This window comes from Dreissena polymorpha, chromosome 5 (genome assembly GCF_020536995.1).
Source record: "Dreissena polymorpha isolate Duluth1 chromosome 5, UMN_Dpol_1.0, whole genome shotgun sequence".
Lineage (NCBI taxonomy): Eukaryota > Metazoa > Mollusca > Bivalvia > Myida > Dreissenidae > Dreissena > Dreissena polymorpha.
Window position 1 is genome coordinate 122,421,400 of NC_068359.1, and position 18,927 is coordinate 122,440,326.

The 18,927-nt window shown below is 35.1% G+C and overlaps 1 protein-coding gene across 4 annotated transcripts in view; it reads right to left on the bottom strand.

Annotated features, from left to right (window-relative positions):
- Positions 1-10,908: 10,908 nt before the first annotated feature.
- The window catches only part of LOC127832460 (E3 ubiquitin-protein ligase MIB2-like), a 78,106-nt gene continuing 70,087 nt past the window's right edge, over positions 10,909-18,927 (bottom strand). For all 4 annotated transcript variants that reach the window (XM_052357933.1, XM_052357934.1, XM_052357932.1 and 1 more), the window contains exons 17-18: positions 17,938-18,107; positions 10,909-15,882 (exon numbers count right to left, since the gene is read on the bottom strand). In XM_052357933.1, coding sequence (XP_052213893.1) covers positions 15,641-15,882; positions 17,938-18,107 — 412 coding nt within the window. In that variant the 3' untranslated portion in view covers positions 10,909-15,640. The remainder of the gene's footprint in view (positions 15,883-17,937; positions 18,108-18,927) is intronic.

The window sequence follows — 18,927 nt, forward strand, 5'->3', positions numbered from 1 at the left end:
TCCAAAAGCTTGAACCAAATCAGTCAGAATCGTGTTAGAATCGAAATAATAATTTTCTATGATGGCATGTTGTCGAATAACCCACAGTAAGGAGTATAGATGCGTGTTATCAAATCACTCGTGCGATTTAATTCCTACGCATCCATGATAGTAAAATATTATTTTTTAAGCAACCAGGTTATTTTCATAAAATAATATTAGATTGGATTGACACATTTCGATGAAACTTAGGACTTTTGGGCATGTCCGGGTTAGGCGAAGGTCACTGTTACTTAAATTGACTCATGACGTGCGTTCAAAAGCTTGAGTAATGGCATTTCATTGAACTGTTCTTTGTAGATGGCTTACACGCAGTGCCTACCTGGCGTTTGCATACGGGGCCAGTCAGGGTCCGTATTCACCAACCCATTTTTAGACTTAAGAATACAGAATAGACTTGGAACCAAGAAAAATGTATTCAGTGTTTGAATATATACAGGCCTCCACTGGTGATTATGTCATTAACAAAATGTTTGACATAATGAATGATATCGATAGAATTGTTTAATGCCCAGTTTGACTAAAATTCAAGCAATTATTGAATATATCAGCTTAAAGATATTCTTTATTCTTAGACTTAAGTCTAAGAATTGTTTGGTGAATACGGGCCCAGGTCATGTTTAATGGCACTTAAAATAAAAAAAAGCTAAATGTATAATCCCTTTAGTCTTGATAGACCTATTCCATTGAAATAAATTTTGCATGCTGCATATGATCATTCATGGCATGGAATTTCATAGAGGATCAGTCGGCAGTCGGGTTAAGATATAATAGAATTATGTTATATGAAGATTACAGCGCAGGATTGCAGAGTTAATATTAGATTTGCACGAGTGATTTGAAACAACGCATCTAAACTTCCGGCCGTGGGTTATTCGACACCAAACTATAACGTACATTATTTCGATTCTAACACGGTTTTTACTTAAGATTTATAAAATGTGAAGTTCTTTTATAAATACGCCCAAAGTTCTTCTTTGTGTATATGAAATTTGGCACGTGCCGTGTTAAAATTATGGATACCAGTTTTCGGAAGTGTGGTTGTGTTTTGTTTTATTTTGACAATGAAACGTTTGTTTTATCGTTCATTAAACTGAGCAATAAAATAACTTCCAAAAGGATTGACGTAATTACCTTTGTTTTGAAAAGAAGAAAAAACTATCACTTCAAATTTTTCAAATAGAGACAACCAAATGCTGATCGATGAATCATAGTTCAATCATGGTTACCTTATACACAACGTGTTGTTTGGAACGTTTTATAATAAATAAAAGGCTTATAATACATTGACAAATCGAGTTAAGGTAGCGCACCCATAATGGGCACCTATCCAAATATAATTTAATGTATTATTTTCTTAATCAGCATCATTTTATTGAACTACATGCAAATTTTTATGTAGGCTGTCCATGCTTTAGAAAAATATATACATATTATTTCAAAACCACCCCCACACTCGGCTTTTGTCCAGTTTATGTGCACCCCTGGGGTATATGAAAGTTCCAAAATTCATCCGGATTTCCAGATATAGGCATGCAGTTGGTGTGTACAGATGCAGTAAAGGTGTTTAAAGTTTAAACAAGATGAAAAAAGTTTTCATTTACGGACATTTATTTGTTATAACTTGTTATCTATGGAAGAGCGCAATGAAATGTAAGTGGTTTCAGCCAAGTAGAAATTAGGTTGGTTAAAATCAAAGTGTCATAAAATTCAAAATAGTATTTTTTTAGTAATATTTTTGAACTTAGTTTTTATAGATACACTATATACAGCAAACATACCAAGAAATAGACAGATTTACCATTTACTTTTTGAAATAAAAATAAAAATGCAACATGCATGATTCGTATTTTCAGCAGTAAATCACCCAATTAAGAAATAACGTTGTTTTTATTTTAAAAATTTAAGAATGTGCATAAAAATTGCAACATATTTAACAATAAACATAGCTTATATGCTATATTATATCAAATTACGTTAGAAAAGAAATAGAACGCGCTGCAAAAAGTATGCGATGTCGGCAGGATTCAAACCTGCGCGGGAAGATCCCAAAAGATTTCTAAACTATCGTCCTAACCATTCGGCCACGACAACATGATAAGCTGAAAGTAGACATAAATAAGTAAACAGTTAAAAAGGCTCTGCGATCTTTGAAGAAATCGCGAAATCGTATTTTTCTAATGATATTTAGATCAAAGTCAATATTTATTGTGAAAATACTGTATTATAAAGGAATTACGTAAACATATATCAAAATTCGAAGTTTGAAAAAAAAATATTAATCTCTCGGAAATAACCGATCATTGAAGATCGGCAATGATCGTAAAATAAATCGCGGGAAATCATTACGGGTGCGCTACCTTATCGGAATCGGAAATGCCAATGTCATTGATGTCGTTGAAGAAAATTTGTACGTAGGCTTTGTGGATTGAACGGAAAAAGTGTCAACAATTTCATGCTAATTGCATTTTGCCGCGTAGTTGCTGTCTCTAAATTAGTATATATACAATTATAATTTCCAAAAATTGCTTTGAACATTGCAAGAAAATACTCTTTATTGTTGTATTGATATTTTAACTAGGGATGTCAACGAATATCCAAATATCCGAATATTCGGTCCCGGACCGAATATTCGGATACTATTTTCCGAATCGAATATTCGGAAGAAAAAAATCAAATAACATCGAGTAATTTCAAAGACTTCGTATTCGTGAAATTTGCTTCAAACGTTGTAAAAAAAGTTGTTCCTCGTGTCATAATGTTTAGTCCGGATAATTCGTCGCTATGGTGATGACAGTATACCGGTCATAAATCCCGCTAATTGCCTAACAAAGACAGTCACTTTGTGTCAAAATTATGATAGGTTCAAATCGCATCGGCAATCAAAACACCGACCTGCACTTGATCCAATGACTCGAATTACATTTAAAATTATCAAAGATTAAATGAGTAAAGGAAAAGCCGACTTTGTGTAAAAAACAAATAAGACCGTATGGCAATTTAAACACCGACCCGTCTTGATCTAATAACTCGAATTACATTTAACATGACCAACGATTAAATAAGTAAAGGAAGTGCTGACTTGGTGTGAAAAACAAAAAAGATCGTATGGTTATAATCACGTTGTCAAATCAAAAAAGCTTTTAGAAAATAATTTACTCAACCGCTAATGAGTATTTGCGTATCGTATGGTCCAAACTTTAATTAATTACTCAATATTCAATCAGGTATTATATTTAAAGAAATGTTTTTGGTATTTCGCCCTCATTTAATTGAAAATATTATCATTGCTACACGCATAAAGTAAATCTCTGTCCAATCAAAATGCCACCTACACCTTCCGCTGCTTGGAAGTATTTCACGATAAGAAGTCGGCAACGTGTAACTTGTGTGGAGTTAATCTTACGTACATCCAGGCCGGTACGACGTCCAATCTTCTCAATCATATTAGTAACAAACATCCATCTTCTGCATCTTCGAATGATGCTGGGGACTCTAAGAAAAAGTCGTCAATGTCATCGTTTTTGAGTACTCCTAAGAAAGTGTGTTTCCGAAAGTGAACGGATTACATGTGCTATTGCGGAGAAATAGACTCGCCAGAGATCTGGTCGACGCAATCGTGTTTTTAAATAAGAACAATGTTCATGTGCCCAGTGACGCCGATCCGAGTGACTTTTCAATGTGGCAACGGTGTTTTATTTGCATGTGTTTGCTATGTAAATAATACGTTTAAGTTCAGTTTAAATTATTTATAGATCTAACTGTTTTTTCATGTAATTATTGTGTCGTCATGTAAATATTATGTTTCTCGTTCTATTGTTGATGTACAATATTAAAGCACGTGTTCGCTATGTAAATACTACGTTTAAGTTCAGCTTAAATTATTTATAGATCTAACTGTTTTGTTATGTAATTGTTTTGTTATGTAATTGTTTTGTCGTCATGTAAATATTATGTTTCTCGTTCTATTGTTGATGTACAATATTAAAAGTTTAAAAACAGTTTTCGTCATTCACTTTAAAAATTTTTAACATTACCAACTTTAGCATTTTATTTAACACACGTTATGCGAAAATGTGTCTTATGCAATATGTGGCCAACGTAGCTCCAGACCAGACTGCGGAAAGGCAAACACATCAGATCCCATATGAAATAGCGAAATCCATCTGCAGATTTCTCTACCATTAAATATTTACCATAAATGCTTTGATTCACTTCAGTTAGCCATCCGCATTCATAATTGTCAACGCATTTTATTATATTTTAGAATAATTTGTTTCCGCTGTAGTCCTTATCAATCTTCAAACCCCGGTTCTAGATAATCGCCGAAAAGATTCAGTACATAACTATTTGTTGAAAAACAAAGCTACATCGGGTATGAAGTTATGAAGTTACATGTAGATCGCCTTGTGTTCAAGAAAAACACTAGAAATGCTCTTTAACGATAAAAATAAGGACGGTTTATGATTATTTTGTATAATATCATGGTAAAATTCCAAATATCTTCTTCAAATAAGACGATAACTTTAAAACACCTTGTCAATGTAAAGCCACACAACTGGTTCAAAGTTTGGTATCTTATTTATACTTTACAAGTCCTTGAATATATAATATATTACATTGGCGTCGGTTCTTCCTCGTAATGAAATCGCTGTCGCCCTTACCGCACAACTGTTGCTTTTCCCGAGAACAGGCGGGCAGTTTACGCCTCAGCCAATTGACTTCATTTGAATGAGCAAGTGCGATTGTTAACATAATCTTTTTTTCTCGTGTGAAATATGACGTTACCGTGTGTTTTTTCTGTTACCGGCATGAGAAATCACGAATGACTTCCTGAGGAAGCCTTTGTTGTCGGCTGAATTGTTGCTAGTCACATTATTTATGGATGTTTATCGCACTACATGCACTAACAATGAAAAAAGCCTTTTATAGGCGTTTACGTTCACGCAAAGGACACGTACGGTATAGCAAACAGTTTAATTGTCGGGCTATTTTGTCAGGTACATGCATCTCAAAAACGTTCACTTCGTGTGCAGATAATATTCTTGGAAATAAAAATACAACGGACAGCGAGAGTAACGCTGTTACTTATGCAATATAAAAACTTCAAGCAGAATCACAAAAAGCAATAAAAAACAACAACAACATTTCCTCTAAAACAAGAAATCTGTTAAAGTGTGTCTTAAAACCACAACAAAAATAACCTGACAAAAATAATACAAATGCATGAAGCAAATAATTAGGGCTGTCACGATTCACCGGTATACCGGTATATCGCGGTGCATGTCGTGAAAAAAATCGCACCGCGGTACGGCGTTGCCGCACCGGTTTTTTTAATATTATTATATTAGCACAGATATAAATACATTACATAATTATTTTGATATAGATATCGTTTTGAAAAATGTAGAAGCGATTCAAAAGGGCTAAATAAATAATCCGTTAATATCCAGGTCAAGCAAGCGCTTCCACTTGTAGATGTTTAACTTTCACGTTTAAAATACGGCGATGTATGGGGACGTACCTTTTTTGGAATTAGGGAAAGATTTCATTTGCAAATAAGTTCATAATTATCAAAAAGATGTTTTTTCTATTTCTTATTTTCTTTCTTTAGTATACGATCGTTCAAAGCATGGCACTTCCGAATCATGTTATCTTAAGATTCTGAATAAGTCGAGGAAGAGTCAGAACGCTACGGATTTTCAATACTGGGCCCGCTGACTCCGCATTTTGAACATGCCCTTGAAGCGTTCGATTTACACAGATCGTAGTCACAGCTATTGTTAACAACATGGCGGACATTTTAGAAAAAGACGCGAACAATAACAATGACTACTTCTATCAAGTTTATTACAGTTTCTTTTACAGTTTCTAGTCATACTATGATACCAGTGTTTTCTGATTATTGAGTTTAATAAAGTTTGTAAAACTTGTTATTCTGCTGTTTTCTTCACAGATACATATTCTGTAAAATATCGCGGTACGTACCGCGATACAGTGTTGACGTACCACGATATACCGCGGTACGCTCACGGCGTATCGTGACAGCCCTACAAATAATGCACTTTTTGTCAAACAAACAAGAGAGGTGATGTAAACCTTATGAGAAAGTACAGCCACGAAACCGGGCTTTCTAATTGCAATGGAAAATCTCTCTTAGCCAACAACTTTCACCAGTCGACCAAACAAAGGCAAGGAAAAGTGTTGTAGATATCAAACCAACTTCCTCGTAAACAATTAGCGGAAATAAGGACAAATAAAATCTCTTATGAGTTTAATATCACGTTGCTATAGATCGTATACAATGTCGTAAAATTAAACGTAGTTTGAGTATTGGCATCAATATAAATATTACTACATGTAGTAGCAGTAGCTGTATTTGAAGTAGTTGTAAAAGGAAAGTGACAACGTCAAGTGACTAAGTAAGAAGCTGTACTCACGTTTTATAAATAACACCGTATGGCCACAGTATGGTCAATTTACTTACTAGGAAGGTAAGGTCAAAATTGACGAAAGTAACATGTATAACTTACACGCTATGGTCACGTGTATGACTTGGGTGCAAGAAGTAAATGCGCTACGGTCACGTACAAAATGAACATGCTGTCGTCACGTGTATAACTAACGAACTATGATAAGGGTTACATAAAGAAGTAAATTCGTTATGGAAACATGTTCAACAAACGAATGTTTCTGAACAAGTATCGGTAAATGTGGTTAAGTGTTGACCTAAATCGCTACGGTAACACAACTAACACATTATGATATCCAGTCAAATCAAAGAAGTATAGTCACATGTAAAACTCACACGTATGTGGACATGTATAATGAAAAATATATTCTCTTGTATTCATGACAACTACGTTTTGCTTCTGAAGCTGCCCGAAGCCAATCTTGCGTTCGCGCGTAAATGTTCAGATATCGTAGCCGGATATTCACATGGAATATAATGTGACAAAAATGAGCATTTTGTATTGCGTTAAATCTATGTTACCAGACCACATATAGATTTGCAATTTTGGCTTTTGCCAAGAGGAACATTGATTGTTTATGTGTTTACTTTATTGTTCGAAATACTGTACGAAATATTCATTGATTTTGAGAGTTTATGGGCTTTTAAGCAATACAGATACTTGAAGATCTAACACGTAATTATCTCCTTTAAATTAAAGCAGTATAGTCACTTGTTGAACTAACACGCCAACGCCACGTACCAACCTAGTTGCAATAATCCGACTCACAGCTACTGAGCCTCTGGGCTGTACGTATGTACTCATAAACAATAAAAGCATCAACGAAGATCTAGGTATCAGTGTTTAAATATAGCACAAAGTGGTGCAAACAAATCACTATTTCCCCTAAACTCGAGGAATATTGCCAATATAAAAAAATTTGAAAAATAGCAATATTTGTGAATGTTTAAAACTTTTGTTAGGTTTAAAATATTCAAAAATATGCAAAGAAGCGACAATTTGTGATATCACGAGAGTAAACTGACACTCATAATTAACTCTTTCAGTGCGGGAACCGAATTTTGAAGGCCTTTGCAAATAGTTTGGATCCAGATGAGACGCCACAGAACGTGGCGTCTCATCTGGATCCAAACTGTTTGCTACTAGTATTCTGATAGTATTCTTTGAAAAAAAATCGAAGAAAATGCTAATTTTAGAAATTCAGCAGACGACATTTTAGCAGACGACAAATTTCCCAGCATGCAAAGGGTTAACGTGTGCTCTGTTTGTACAAGTTTTTTCCAATCGCACTCTGTGTATTCAAACATACCAAATGCATTTGTTCTAAACGTAATAGTTTGCAGAAATAGAAAAAGAACGGCATATCGGAGCTATCCGAAGCCAATCTCGTAAATTTTAAAATCTCACAATGAATGACATAGTTATGGCCAGGACAAGCTCATTTATGGCCATTTTTGACCTTTGAACTCAAAGTGTGACCTTGACCTTGGAGATATCGACGTAATTATTTCGCGCGACACACCGTCCAATGATGGTGAACAAATGTGCCAAATGATTTTAAAATCTGACGATGAACGACATAGTTATGGCTCGGACAAGCTCATTTATGGCCATTTTTGACCTTTGAACTCAAAGTGTGACCTTGACCTTGGAGATATCGACGTAATTATTTCGCGCGACACACCGTCCAATGATGGTGAACAAATGTGCCAAATGATTTTAAAATCTGACAATGAACGACATAGTTATGGCCCGGACAAGCTTATTCCGCCAGCCCGCCAGCCAGCCAGCCCGCCCGCATTCGCCAATCTAATAACCAGTTTTTTCCTTCGGAAAACCTGGTTAAAAACAACAACTTTTTAAGCTGACCGACTTTGCCTTAAAAAGAAATCACAAATAGATCATATTCATACTTAATGTGTCTTAATTAATACAACTGTTCGTGAATTAAAACGACATTTGCACAACATTAACACTGAATGTTTAGCCTCCTTTTTCAGACGAATTGAAATACGGGCATGGCTTTGTACGTATATTGATTTCCTTCTGGCGATGTCTTTACTTCTATGAAAATAATACATCTTTGAGTAGTAACGGAGTTTGTCTATTACCATGAAATTGTGGTATGATGAAAATATTAGTTATTTCTTATTTATCATAATCTCGTTTGAAAACGTTATGCAATGCCCAACAGTGTTTGTTTGATGTGTTGAAAGTTTAACCACGTGTTATTTTAAGATCTTTCAGCTTTGACATGAGACTGATTTTCTTTCCTTTTGATGTCCACGTTTGATCGGACGTGCGGGCAGTAACTGATGTATAGCTAGGCATTGTTTTACTACAAATTCCGTTTCATTAGTTAGCGAAAATAAATCAATATATCAGACAAGAATACATGTAATCCAAATCTTATATAAACTAAGTTAAATTATGCTGGAGTCGGGTTTTAAAACAAACAATCCATATTACCAAGCTATTCGGTTTGTTTATGAAGAATGACGTTGCATGTCTGTTATTTTTGCATCTGTGATACATCATGGTAGAAAGTTATGTTCATGTTTTTTTTCTTAGTATCAGTTTTTAAATGGTATGAAGCTTCGTTGTGACCAAAATAATATAATCAATTCAATTCGACCGAGCTATTGAGTTAACTTGATTTAAGTTTAGAATACCGGTACTCATTTCAAGCGGGAATATAACGATTGTGTTTCAAGGGCATATAATCACATCATTCCACCTGGGTATATTATCTATGTATTTCCCGGAGACATTTAACCACATCATTGAAAGCAGATATTTAAACACAGCATTGAAAGCAGATATTTAATCACAGCATTGAAAGTAGATATTTAATCACAGATTTGAAAGCAGAAATTAAATCACAGCATTTAAAGCAGATATTTAATTACAGCATTGAAAGCAGATATTTAATCACAGCATTGAAAGCAGATATTTAATCACAGATTTGAAAGCATATATTTAATCACAGCATTGAAAGCGAGCATTGAATCACATAATTTAATGTGAACATGTACTCACAGCATTTCAAATCAATATTTAATCACAACATGAGTTTTGTTCCAAATGTCTGTTTATTAAAAGTTGTGTAACATCTAGTGACAGGGCTATTAAGTATACGAAGACGTTGAATGGCGTAAAACGTAATGCCTTTTCTTAAACAAGATTTATATGTAATACATATATGCATCATCGCCTAGCACCCAAATCGTCACAATGTAAAAGCAAATAGATTGTTCAATGACAGAATATGATCTTTAAAGTTCGCCTTGGGCATGTTCAGCTTAAGTGATCTTGAAACAACTGATGTAGTTATAAATGTCGTAGATATATAGATACATGGATATATGGAGATATATATTTATCTCTTTCTCAATACAAACGAATGGGAATCTTAATTCAAGTCACTCACTAAAGTGCCTTGGTTCAAGTCACTAACGCAAGTGCCTTGGTTCAAGTCAATAACTAACAAGGGACAAAATTGTCACAAAACCAGGATAAAGGGAGAAAACTCAAACTGAACTTTTGAAATGAACAAACAAAATTAACCCCCTTTGTAAGTTTGTTTAAAAAAAAAATCTATTTTTAGTCGTGGCGACCTTGACATTGGAGATATTGACGTGATTCTTTCGTGCGACACACCGTCCCATGATGGTGAACAAATGTGCCAAATGATTTTAAAATCTCACAATGAATGACATAGTTATGGCCAGGACAAGCTCATTTATGGCCATTTTTGACCTTTGAACTCAAAGTGTGACCTTGACCTTGGAGATATCGACGTAATTATTTCGCGCGACACACCGTCCAATGATGGTGAACAAATGTGCCAAATGATTTTAAAATCTGACAATGAACGACATAGTTATGGCCCGGACAAGCTTGTTCCGCCAGCCCGCCAGCCAGCCAGCCCGCCCGCATTCGCCAATCTAATAACCAGTTTTTTCCTTCGGAAAACCTGGTTAAAAAGCGTTGGTTATAGTAACCAAATAAAGTGCCTTGGTTAAAGTCACTAACTAAAGTGCCTTGGTTCAAGTCACTAACTAATGTGCCTTGGTTCAAGTCACTTACTAAAGTGCCTTGGTTCAAGTCACTAACTAAAGTGCCTTGGTTCAAGTCACTTACTAAAGTGCCTTGGTTCAAGTCACTAACTAAAGTGCCTTGGTTCAAGTCACTAACTAAAGTGCCTTGGTTCAAGTCACTTACTAAAGTGCCTTGGTTCAAGTCACTTACTAAAGTGCTCAATGCAGGCAGTCATCAGAGTTATAGCCTTTTGTTATACACACATTCTTTCAAGCACAATTCCTCCATCCTTTCTCATGGGTTACCACAAATTATTCACATTGTTATATCCTCAAGTAATGTAAAACAAGATGCGAAAATCCTAATGCATTTATTCATAGCAACAATATATTTTACATTCAAATGAAATTTGAATATATTTCCAAACATCACATGCTACGGGCATGGAAACAAAGCCTTAAGTTGTTAAATAATTTGTTCTTAGCATAATTGCATAAATATTTACACACAGGAATTGCATACAATATCATATGTACAACAAATAAAACAGGTTACCTAAAATAACACAGATGTTGCATTTAAACAAGAATATTTAATCAAAATCATTGATAACTTTTTGGTAAAAAAAGGACTTTTTAAGTAAACAGACAAATGTTTACTGCCTTTAAATATACATTTTTATAATTAATTGTCTTTTTAGATAATTACAAGATTCATATAAGTTCTGCATAAAGATACAATTCCAAAAAATAGTTAAGACATATATTTATTAGACACACACCTACAGCCATCCACACACAAACACAAATAAATAAATAATATAAAACATATACTGTTCACCAAAGAGTCCTATAACTATATTAGTTAAACTGCAACTTCACGAGACAAATGTTGCAGTCTCCTATGATACATACATGGTGGTGAATAAATTGAGATTCAAAGTTATTTAAGGTTATATATTTTGATATTTATTCATTTTTAGTGATTTCAGTTTTTTTTAAAGTAAAAGAAACCACCAAAGGGTACATAAGTGAGTAACTAACTTCTTACAATATCTATTAAGAAATGAACCAATTACCGTGATTAATAAGTTCACCTACATGTAATTTTTCTATAAGAATTTTGCATGCTTTGAAAAATTATTGTACTATGGGTGTTTTATTTAGACTACAACATCATACAAATTTATAAAATATATTAAACATTTTGTCAACAACAAACACAAATGTTGCATGTGAGCATGCAAACAAATTATTGAAATTTTGTAGCTTTTTAACAATGTTTCTGTTACGCTATGGGTATTCAATATTAACCGATTGTAGATACAATTTACTGTTCAAAGTCATGAGAAAATTAACATGTCATTTTTAGGGATCTGCAATTTGTAATAGGACAAAAATCTCCCCCATCCCCTTGCAATTCTTTCCCCCTTGCAAAATCACTTTTCAATTTGGATAAAGATTGTTTATTATCTAATGTTAACCGGGATCTTTAAAGGCCGTACATATTTTTTATTGTGAAACAGAATGTAAATAATAAGACAATAATGTAGTGTCTTTTGTTCTACTGTATATGATGATTCAAACATGCACTGCTCACTCTTACAGAAATACATATAGCACATTTTTACTTCAAGTAAATATCACAGTTTTTCAGGACAATGTCAGACAAGACATGGTTTCTCTCAAACTTACTTGTTTATATACAGTAGAGAATTCAGTAAAAGTTCACATGCCTGTGGAAAACTTTTATAACCAACCTCTGTCACAGACAAAACAGCTGTCCCCCACCACATTAATCATGGAGTCAGAACAGGATCTTAATATGTTTCATTTACCTGTCTTCTTTACTTTTTACTCATGGCAGTAAGATTTTAGTATCAACTGTTTATGTAACAATTGAACCACAATTATTGTTGGACAAAAATAAAATACAAATAATGTGCATATTTAGCATATGGTCATCTATACAGACGCTGAGTTTCATCCACTTAGCTCAATAATTTTTTTAATAATTGCAGGATGAAGTTTTGTTTAGACTGACAGACCTATCAAACAGATGCAACATGGATGATGCCCTAATGGCCCTCTATCCATTTCACATCCACCTAACACAACTTATAGAGTTAACCCAGGATCAAGATTTGTATGTGTCAATGATTTCTGTAACCATAGCATATGTTATCAGTGCAACCACCATTTTTGTCACACAAAAATACAAATTGAAATAACTTGCTTATTCCCAATATAGCCTTCTATCCACACATCAACCAACTTTGGGTACTTTTGAGTTATTGCAACATCAATATGAGCATCGCTCTGTGAAAAGGGGTTAAATGCATGTGCTTAAAGTGTGTTCCTAGACAAGCCTGTGCAGTCCACACAGGCTAATCAGGTAAGACACTTTCTGCATAACCATAATTTTTTTGAAGAAGAGAATTTCTTTAACCCTCAGAAATCTCCCTTTAATTTTTTTATCCAGAAAACAGACTCATATAGTCGAAAAAGAATTAAGTCATTCCACACAATACAGCTTTAAAACATAGTTTTAACCCTTTAAAAATTGATGCATTTGTAGTCCCTTAGAAAATCAAATTCAATTGAAGACTAAATTTCCAACCCTAAATACTAATGAGCAACAAACAGCATAAAACCTGAACAGCCTGTTAGTTACTTGCAGGCTGTTCAGGTTTTATGCTGGTTACATATGGCAATTTTCACTTAGCTTCTGAGTGGGAAAGGGTTAAATTAGAAGCATACCAAAACATATAAAATCGAAATTGTCTTACGAAACAAAAATATATTAAATAAACATAGCTTTTTTTACCATATAATAAAACCCAATGTCTATTATTGATCTTAGCACAAAATAGTAAAGAAAATCACAGTCATTAATCATAGGCAAAGGTTCCATACGGGACTGTATTAACTGAACATTAAACAACTGTATGCACACACCAAATGAGCAAGATTTTTTCATGAGATTACATGCCTCATTGCCAAGTTTTTGTAAGGAATATTTACACTTTAACTTACTATAGAAGCTATTACACTGCAAAATGAACCAGTCTATCCAGCAGATTGCATAGCAGCTATTACACTGCAAAATGAACCAGTCTATCCAGCAGATTGCATAGCAGCTATTACACTGCAAAATGAACCAGTCTATCTAGCAGATTCATAAGACTTATATAAAAGATACAAAGAAAATCCTTAATTTTTTTTTATACATCATTGAAAATTATTTAATGTAAGCTCAAGTTCTGTTTTGGTTCAGTATATGTAACATTTAAATTAGCATAGTTCCACATTTAGAGAACAATATAACAACTACATAGTTGCTGGTTTTCGTAATGGGTGTAAAAATCTGTTAAAACTAAATTCCTAAGCACAACAAAATCTGGTTTAATATACTTACTATGTAGTCACTGTAAGTTAAACTTAATAATCTGTCGCCCACAAAGACATGCTTTTGTGCATTTTAATTCAATTTACAATATCTTAATATTTCTCATCAAAAGGTAGAGGTCCATCATGGCATGAAAGGTACCGACATGCCAAATATGTAAGAGATCAGTGAAATATTGAAGGCGCTATGAGAAACTGTAACAAAATTGTGACGGAAAAATATATTATTAGCCTCTGTGACGTTGACCCCAGTGACCTCAAACCTCATCAAAAGGTAGAGGTCCATGAAAGGTACCTACATGCCAAATATGTAAGAGATCTGAAAAATATTGAAGGCGCTATGAGAAACTGTTACAAAATTGTGACGGAAAAATCTCTTATTAGCCTGGGTGACCTTGACCCCAGTGACCTCAAACCTCATCAAAAGGTAGAGGTCCATGCAAGGTATCTACATGCCAAATATGTAAGAGATCGGTAAAATATAGAAGGCGCTATGAGAAACTGTAACAAAAGTGTGAGGGAAGGAAGGAAGGAAGGAAGGAAGTAAGGAACTTCAAACTGGCAACTATACGCCCCCGAAATTCAATGCCCCCCGAAAAGTTTCGGGGAGCATAATAAGCATTACTTTGAAAAAAAAGGCTATATAAATGCAAGTGCTATTTACAGTTAACATTAAGGATCAGCAATTTCATTTAAACAAAATGCTATTGACAAATGACAGACAAAAGCTTTTCATTCATCTCTCCTCATCATAAATGCATTCAAGCAACTTATCACATTTTATACACACAAAACCGGCACATAAAGCTTGTTCATCAAACAGAAAGGAACACCAGTTTATCATAAATCATGTACAGTCACAGTTTATTCTTGATTGTTTATCATTACACTGACTGCTCGTTTGTCTTTGCAAAACCTCAGTACTTGCATACAAGTAGAGATAAGTTCAGCCACATTGTCTTTGGTTGTTTCCCAATTAAAACTGTTGCAATTGCTTTCCCATCAAACAAATGCACGACAAGGCAATCTCCCACATGGAACCCCCACGGTAAAAGGAAGAGAGGACGGCCTAGAAACACCTGGCGCCATCACCTGTGCGCAAATGCTAAGCAGATGGGACAAACATGGGAAAGACTCACCCAGAACCGAGACGCCTGGAGGAAGCTGGTTGGCGGATAGGAACACAGGTGAAGATGAGATGAGAGGACAGTTTATCTAAAGCACACTTGTGTCAGTGCTTTTTCTTCAAACAAATGCATCACACATATCTGGGTAAACAAAACTATTTTACATCAACGAAACCATCACCAGCATTGTGATTAATGTTTAAGGTAACCAATACTTAATCAAAGATAATCCCAGTTCTTTTTGCTATTCCTTTTTCTGCTCATTCAAAACGCCACAAAAAGTAATTAACAGTGAATTACACAAGCTCTATTAGCATTGAAAAACTTTCTTGACATTTTCTGCACATATAAAATTCGCTATTAACTCTGAAAACACAACGTGATGTTCTTGATCTCTTAACAGCACGACAGACACAGAAAGTTTGTCAAAGCTTTCGCTTTAACATGAATTACACCAACTCTGAGACTTTCTTGACTTTTTTTTCCAGCACATGGGACAATCGGGGAAATAAAAGCACTCTACAAGTACAACATGATCTTTTAAAATTCCACTCTATGAGTACAGCGTGATCTTTTTCGTGATGGGTTTGCGGCACATGTGACAGACGCGCAGTTCTTCCCCGCACTTGCTGCACACAGTATGCCCACACATGAACGCCATGTTGCGTTTGCGCTCCATGCAGATTGAGCACAGTATGTTCTCCTCCATCTCATTAAGGCGTCTCTCGAGCGTGGAGTCCGAAGACTTGCCTACCGCTGCCGGCGCCACCTCAGAGCCAAAGACCTCACGGCCATCTGTGGACCATAAATTACCATTTTTCTGTTTACAGGAAGTTAAACTTATTAGAAATTTTGATTAAGTTAATATCAATACATAGGGAATACTAGTAATTGTTGACTACAGATAAGTTCATAAGTTTGTTTACACTTGATGCACTTCAAAGTCATTTGAGTCACATACAGAAAATGAGCATGTCTCTTTGTTTTGTTTGGATGTTAATGTGACATAAATTCAGAACATTTTGAATTTTAATAAACAAATAGAAATCACTAATTTTTGAGTGCAGGTGTTTTCTTTAAACTAAAACATATTGGCAGAGTGACAGTGATTCATATCTGTTGTTTTTTATGAAATAATGTACTGTAAAATTAGATATATTTTTGGCCATGAAATTTCCATAATGCCACTAACTTTATTTTACCTTGGCAGTGATGGTGGATTCTCAATTGATGCACTTTTATCCTGCAACTAACTTACCTTCAATAAGGTATCAGATACTTCCATTCAAATTAATTAAATACATTTGTGTATATATAGGCCTGAAAGCGAAATAACATGTTCAGCTAATCCTGTTCTTATATATTAAAAAAATAATAAAAACATTTGGTAGTTAACTTACATCTATCCACCTTGGCAGTAACGGTGGATTTACAACCTACCATCTTACCTCTATCCACCTTGGCAGTGACAATGGATTTACAATCTACTATCTTACCTCTATCCACCTTGGCTGTGACAATGGATTAACAATCTACTATCTAACCTCTATCCACCTTGGCAGTGATGGTGTATTTACAATCTACTAACTTACATCTATCCACCTTTGCAGTGATAGAAGATTTACAATCTTCTATCTTTCATCTATTCACCTTGGCAGTGTTGGTGGATTTACAATCTACTATCTTACATCTATCCTCCTTGGCAGTAACGGTAGATTTTCAATCTACTATCTTACCTCTATCCACCTTCGCAGTAACCGGGATTTACAATCTACTATCTTAGCTCTATCCACCTTCGCAGTGACGGTGGATTTACAATCTACTATCTTACATCTATCCACCTTGGCAGTGACCCTGGATATACAATCTATTATGTTACCTCTGTTCACCTTGGCAGTGATGGTGGATTTTCAATCTATTATCTTACCTGTATCCACCTTGGCAGTGACCGTGGATTTACAATCTACTATCTCATATCTATCCACCTTCACAGTGACGGTGGATTTACAATCTACTATCTTACATCTATCCACCTTTACAGTGACAGTGGATTTACAATTTATTATCTTTCCTCTATCCTCCTTGGCAGTGATGGTGGATTTACAATCTAATGGTGGATTTACAATCTATTATTTTACCTCTATCCACCTTGGCAGTGATGGTGGATTTACAATCTACTACCTTACATCTATCCACCTTCACAGTGACGGTGGATTTACAATCTACTATCTTACCTCTATCAACCTTTGCAGTGACGGTGGATTTACAATCTACTATTTTACATCTATCCACCTTGGCAGTGACGGTGGATTTACAATCTATTATCTTACCTCTATCTACCTTTGAGGTGCAGTGGATTTACAATCTACTATCTTACATCTATCCACCTTGGCAGTGACGGTGGATTTACAATCTATTATCTTACCTCTATCCACCTTTGCAGTGACGGTCGATTTACAATCTTACCTCTATCCACCTTGGCAGTGACGGTGGATTTACAATCTACTATCTTACCTCTATCCACCTTGGCAGTGATGGTGGATTTACAATCTACTATCTTACCTCTATCCACCTTTGCAGTGATGGTGGATTTACAATCTACTATCTTACCTCTATCCGACTTGGCAGTGATGGTGGATTTACAATCTACTATCTTACCTCTATTCACCTTGGCAGTGACGGTGGATTTACAATCTACTATCTTACCTCTATCCACCTTGGCAGTGACTGTGGATTTACAATCTTCTTTCTTACCTCTATCCACCTTGGCAGTGATGGTGGATTTACAATCTACTATCTTACCTCTATCCACCTTGGCAGTGACGGTGGATTTACAATCTACTATCTTACCTCTATCCACCTTGGCAGTGACGGTGGATTTACAGTCAATACACTTCTTGATCTTGATGCAGCACTCTTGGCATACTAGAGTATGGTTGCACGGACGGAATGTTACGCAGGCAGGCTGCTCCAGGCAGATCTCACACATCTGCTCCAGGGGAGGGAACTCATTCCTGCGACTGGGATTGGAAAACCGGCGTATATGTATATTTACATGAATTTATTTTTTAAAGGCTCGTAAAAGATAACAAATTCAATTATTATGCATATGAAGTGGTCTAATTTTTACCGGCTTTCAGTTACTCTTGCATATATAAACTAGAGCTTTGTCACAGACGTAACGTATACCCCCACATGCCGCATCGACACATTTTACTATTTTGCATGCTGTCTTCACAAAACAAGAGAATCTAATTTATGGTGATTTTTAAGAATTATTATGCCATTATCATTTATGTCCATTTGACCTTTGAACTCTTGAATTCTTTCCCGTGACACCCTGTCCAATGACTGTGAACAAAATTAATGTACAGTCATTTTAACATATTTGACAAATGATTTTAAAATCTCACAATAAATAAAGTTATGGCCCTGACAAGCATTTGACCTTTGAACTCCAAGTGTGACCTTAACCTTTGAGATATTGACGTACTTTTTTCGCACGACACACCGTCCCATGATGGTGAACAAATGTAGCGAGTCATTTTAAAATCTAACAAAAAATGACATACTTATGGTCCGGACATACTTATGGTCCGGACAAACTTTCGGTTTAAAATGCACTTAGTGACCCCTGCATACCCCATTTTCAAACTTGACCTAGACATCATCTAGATACAAGTTGTGACCAAGTTTGGTGAAGATCGGATGAAATTTCCGGATAGGCTGACAGACCGACAAATTGACTCCTATATAGCCCCCATTACCAATGGTAATAGGGGTATAAAAATGATAACACAGCTTAGGTGCAACGTTTCATAATTTGAAGAATTGTTTACA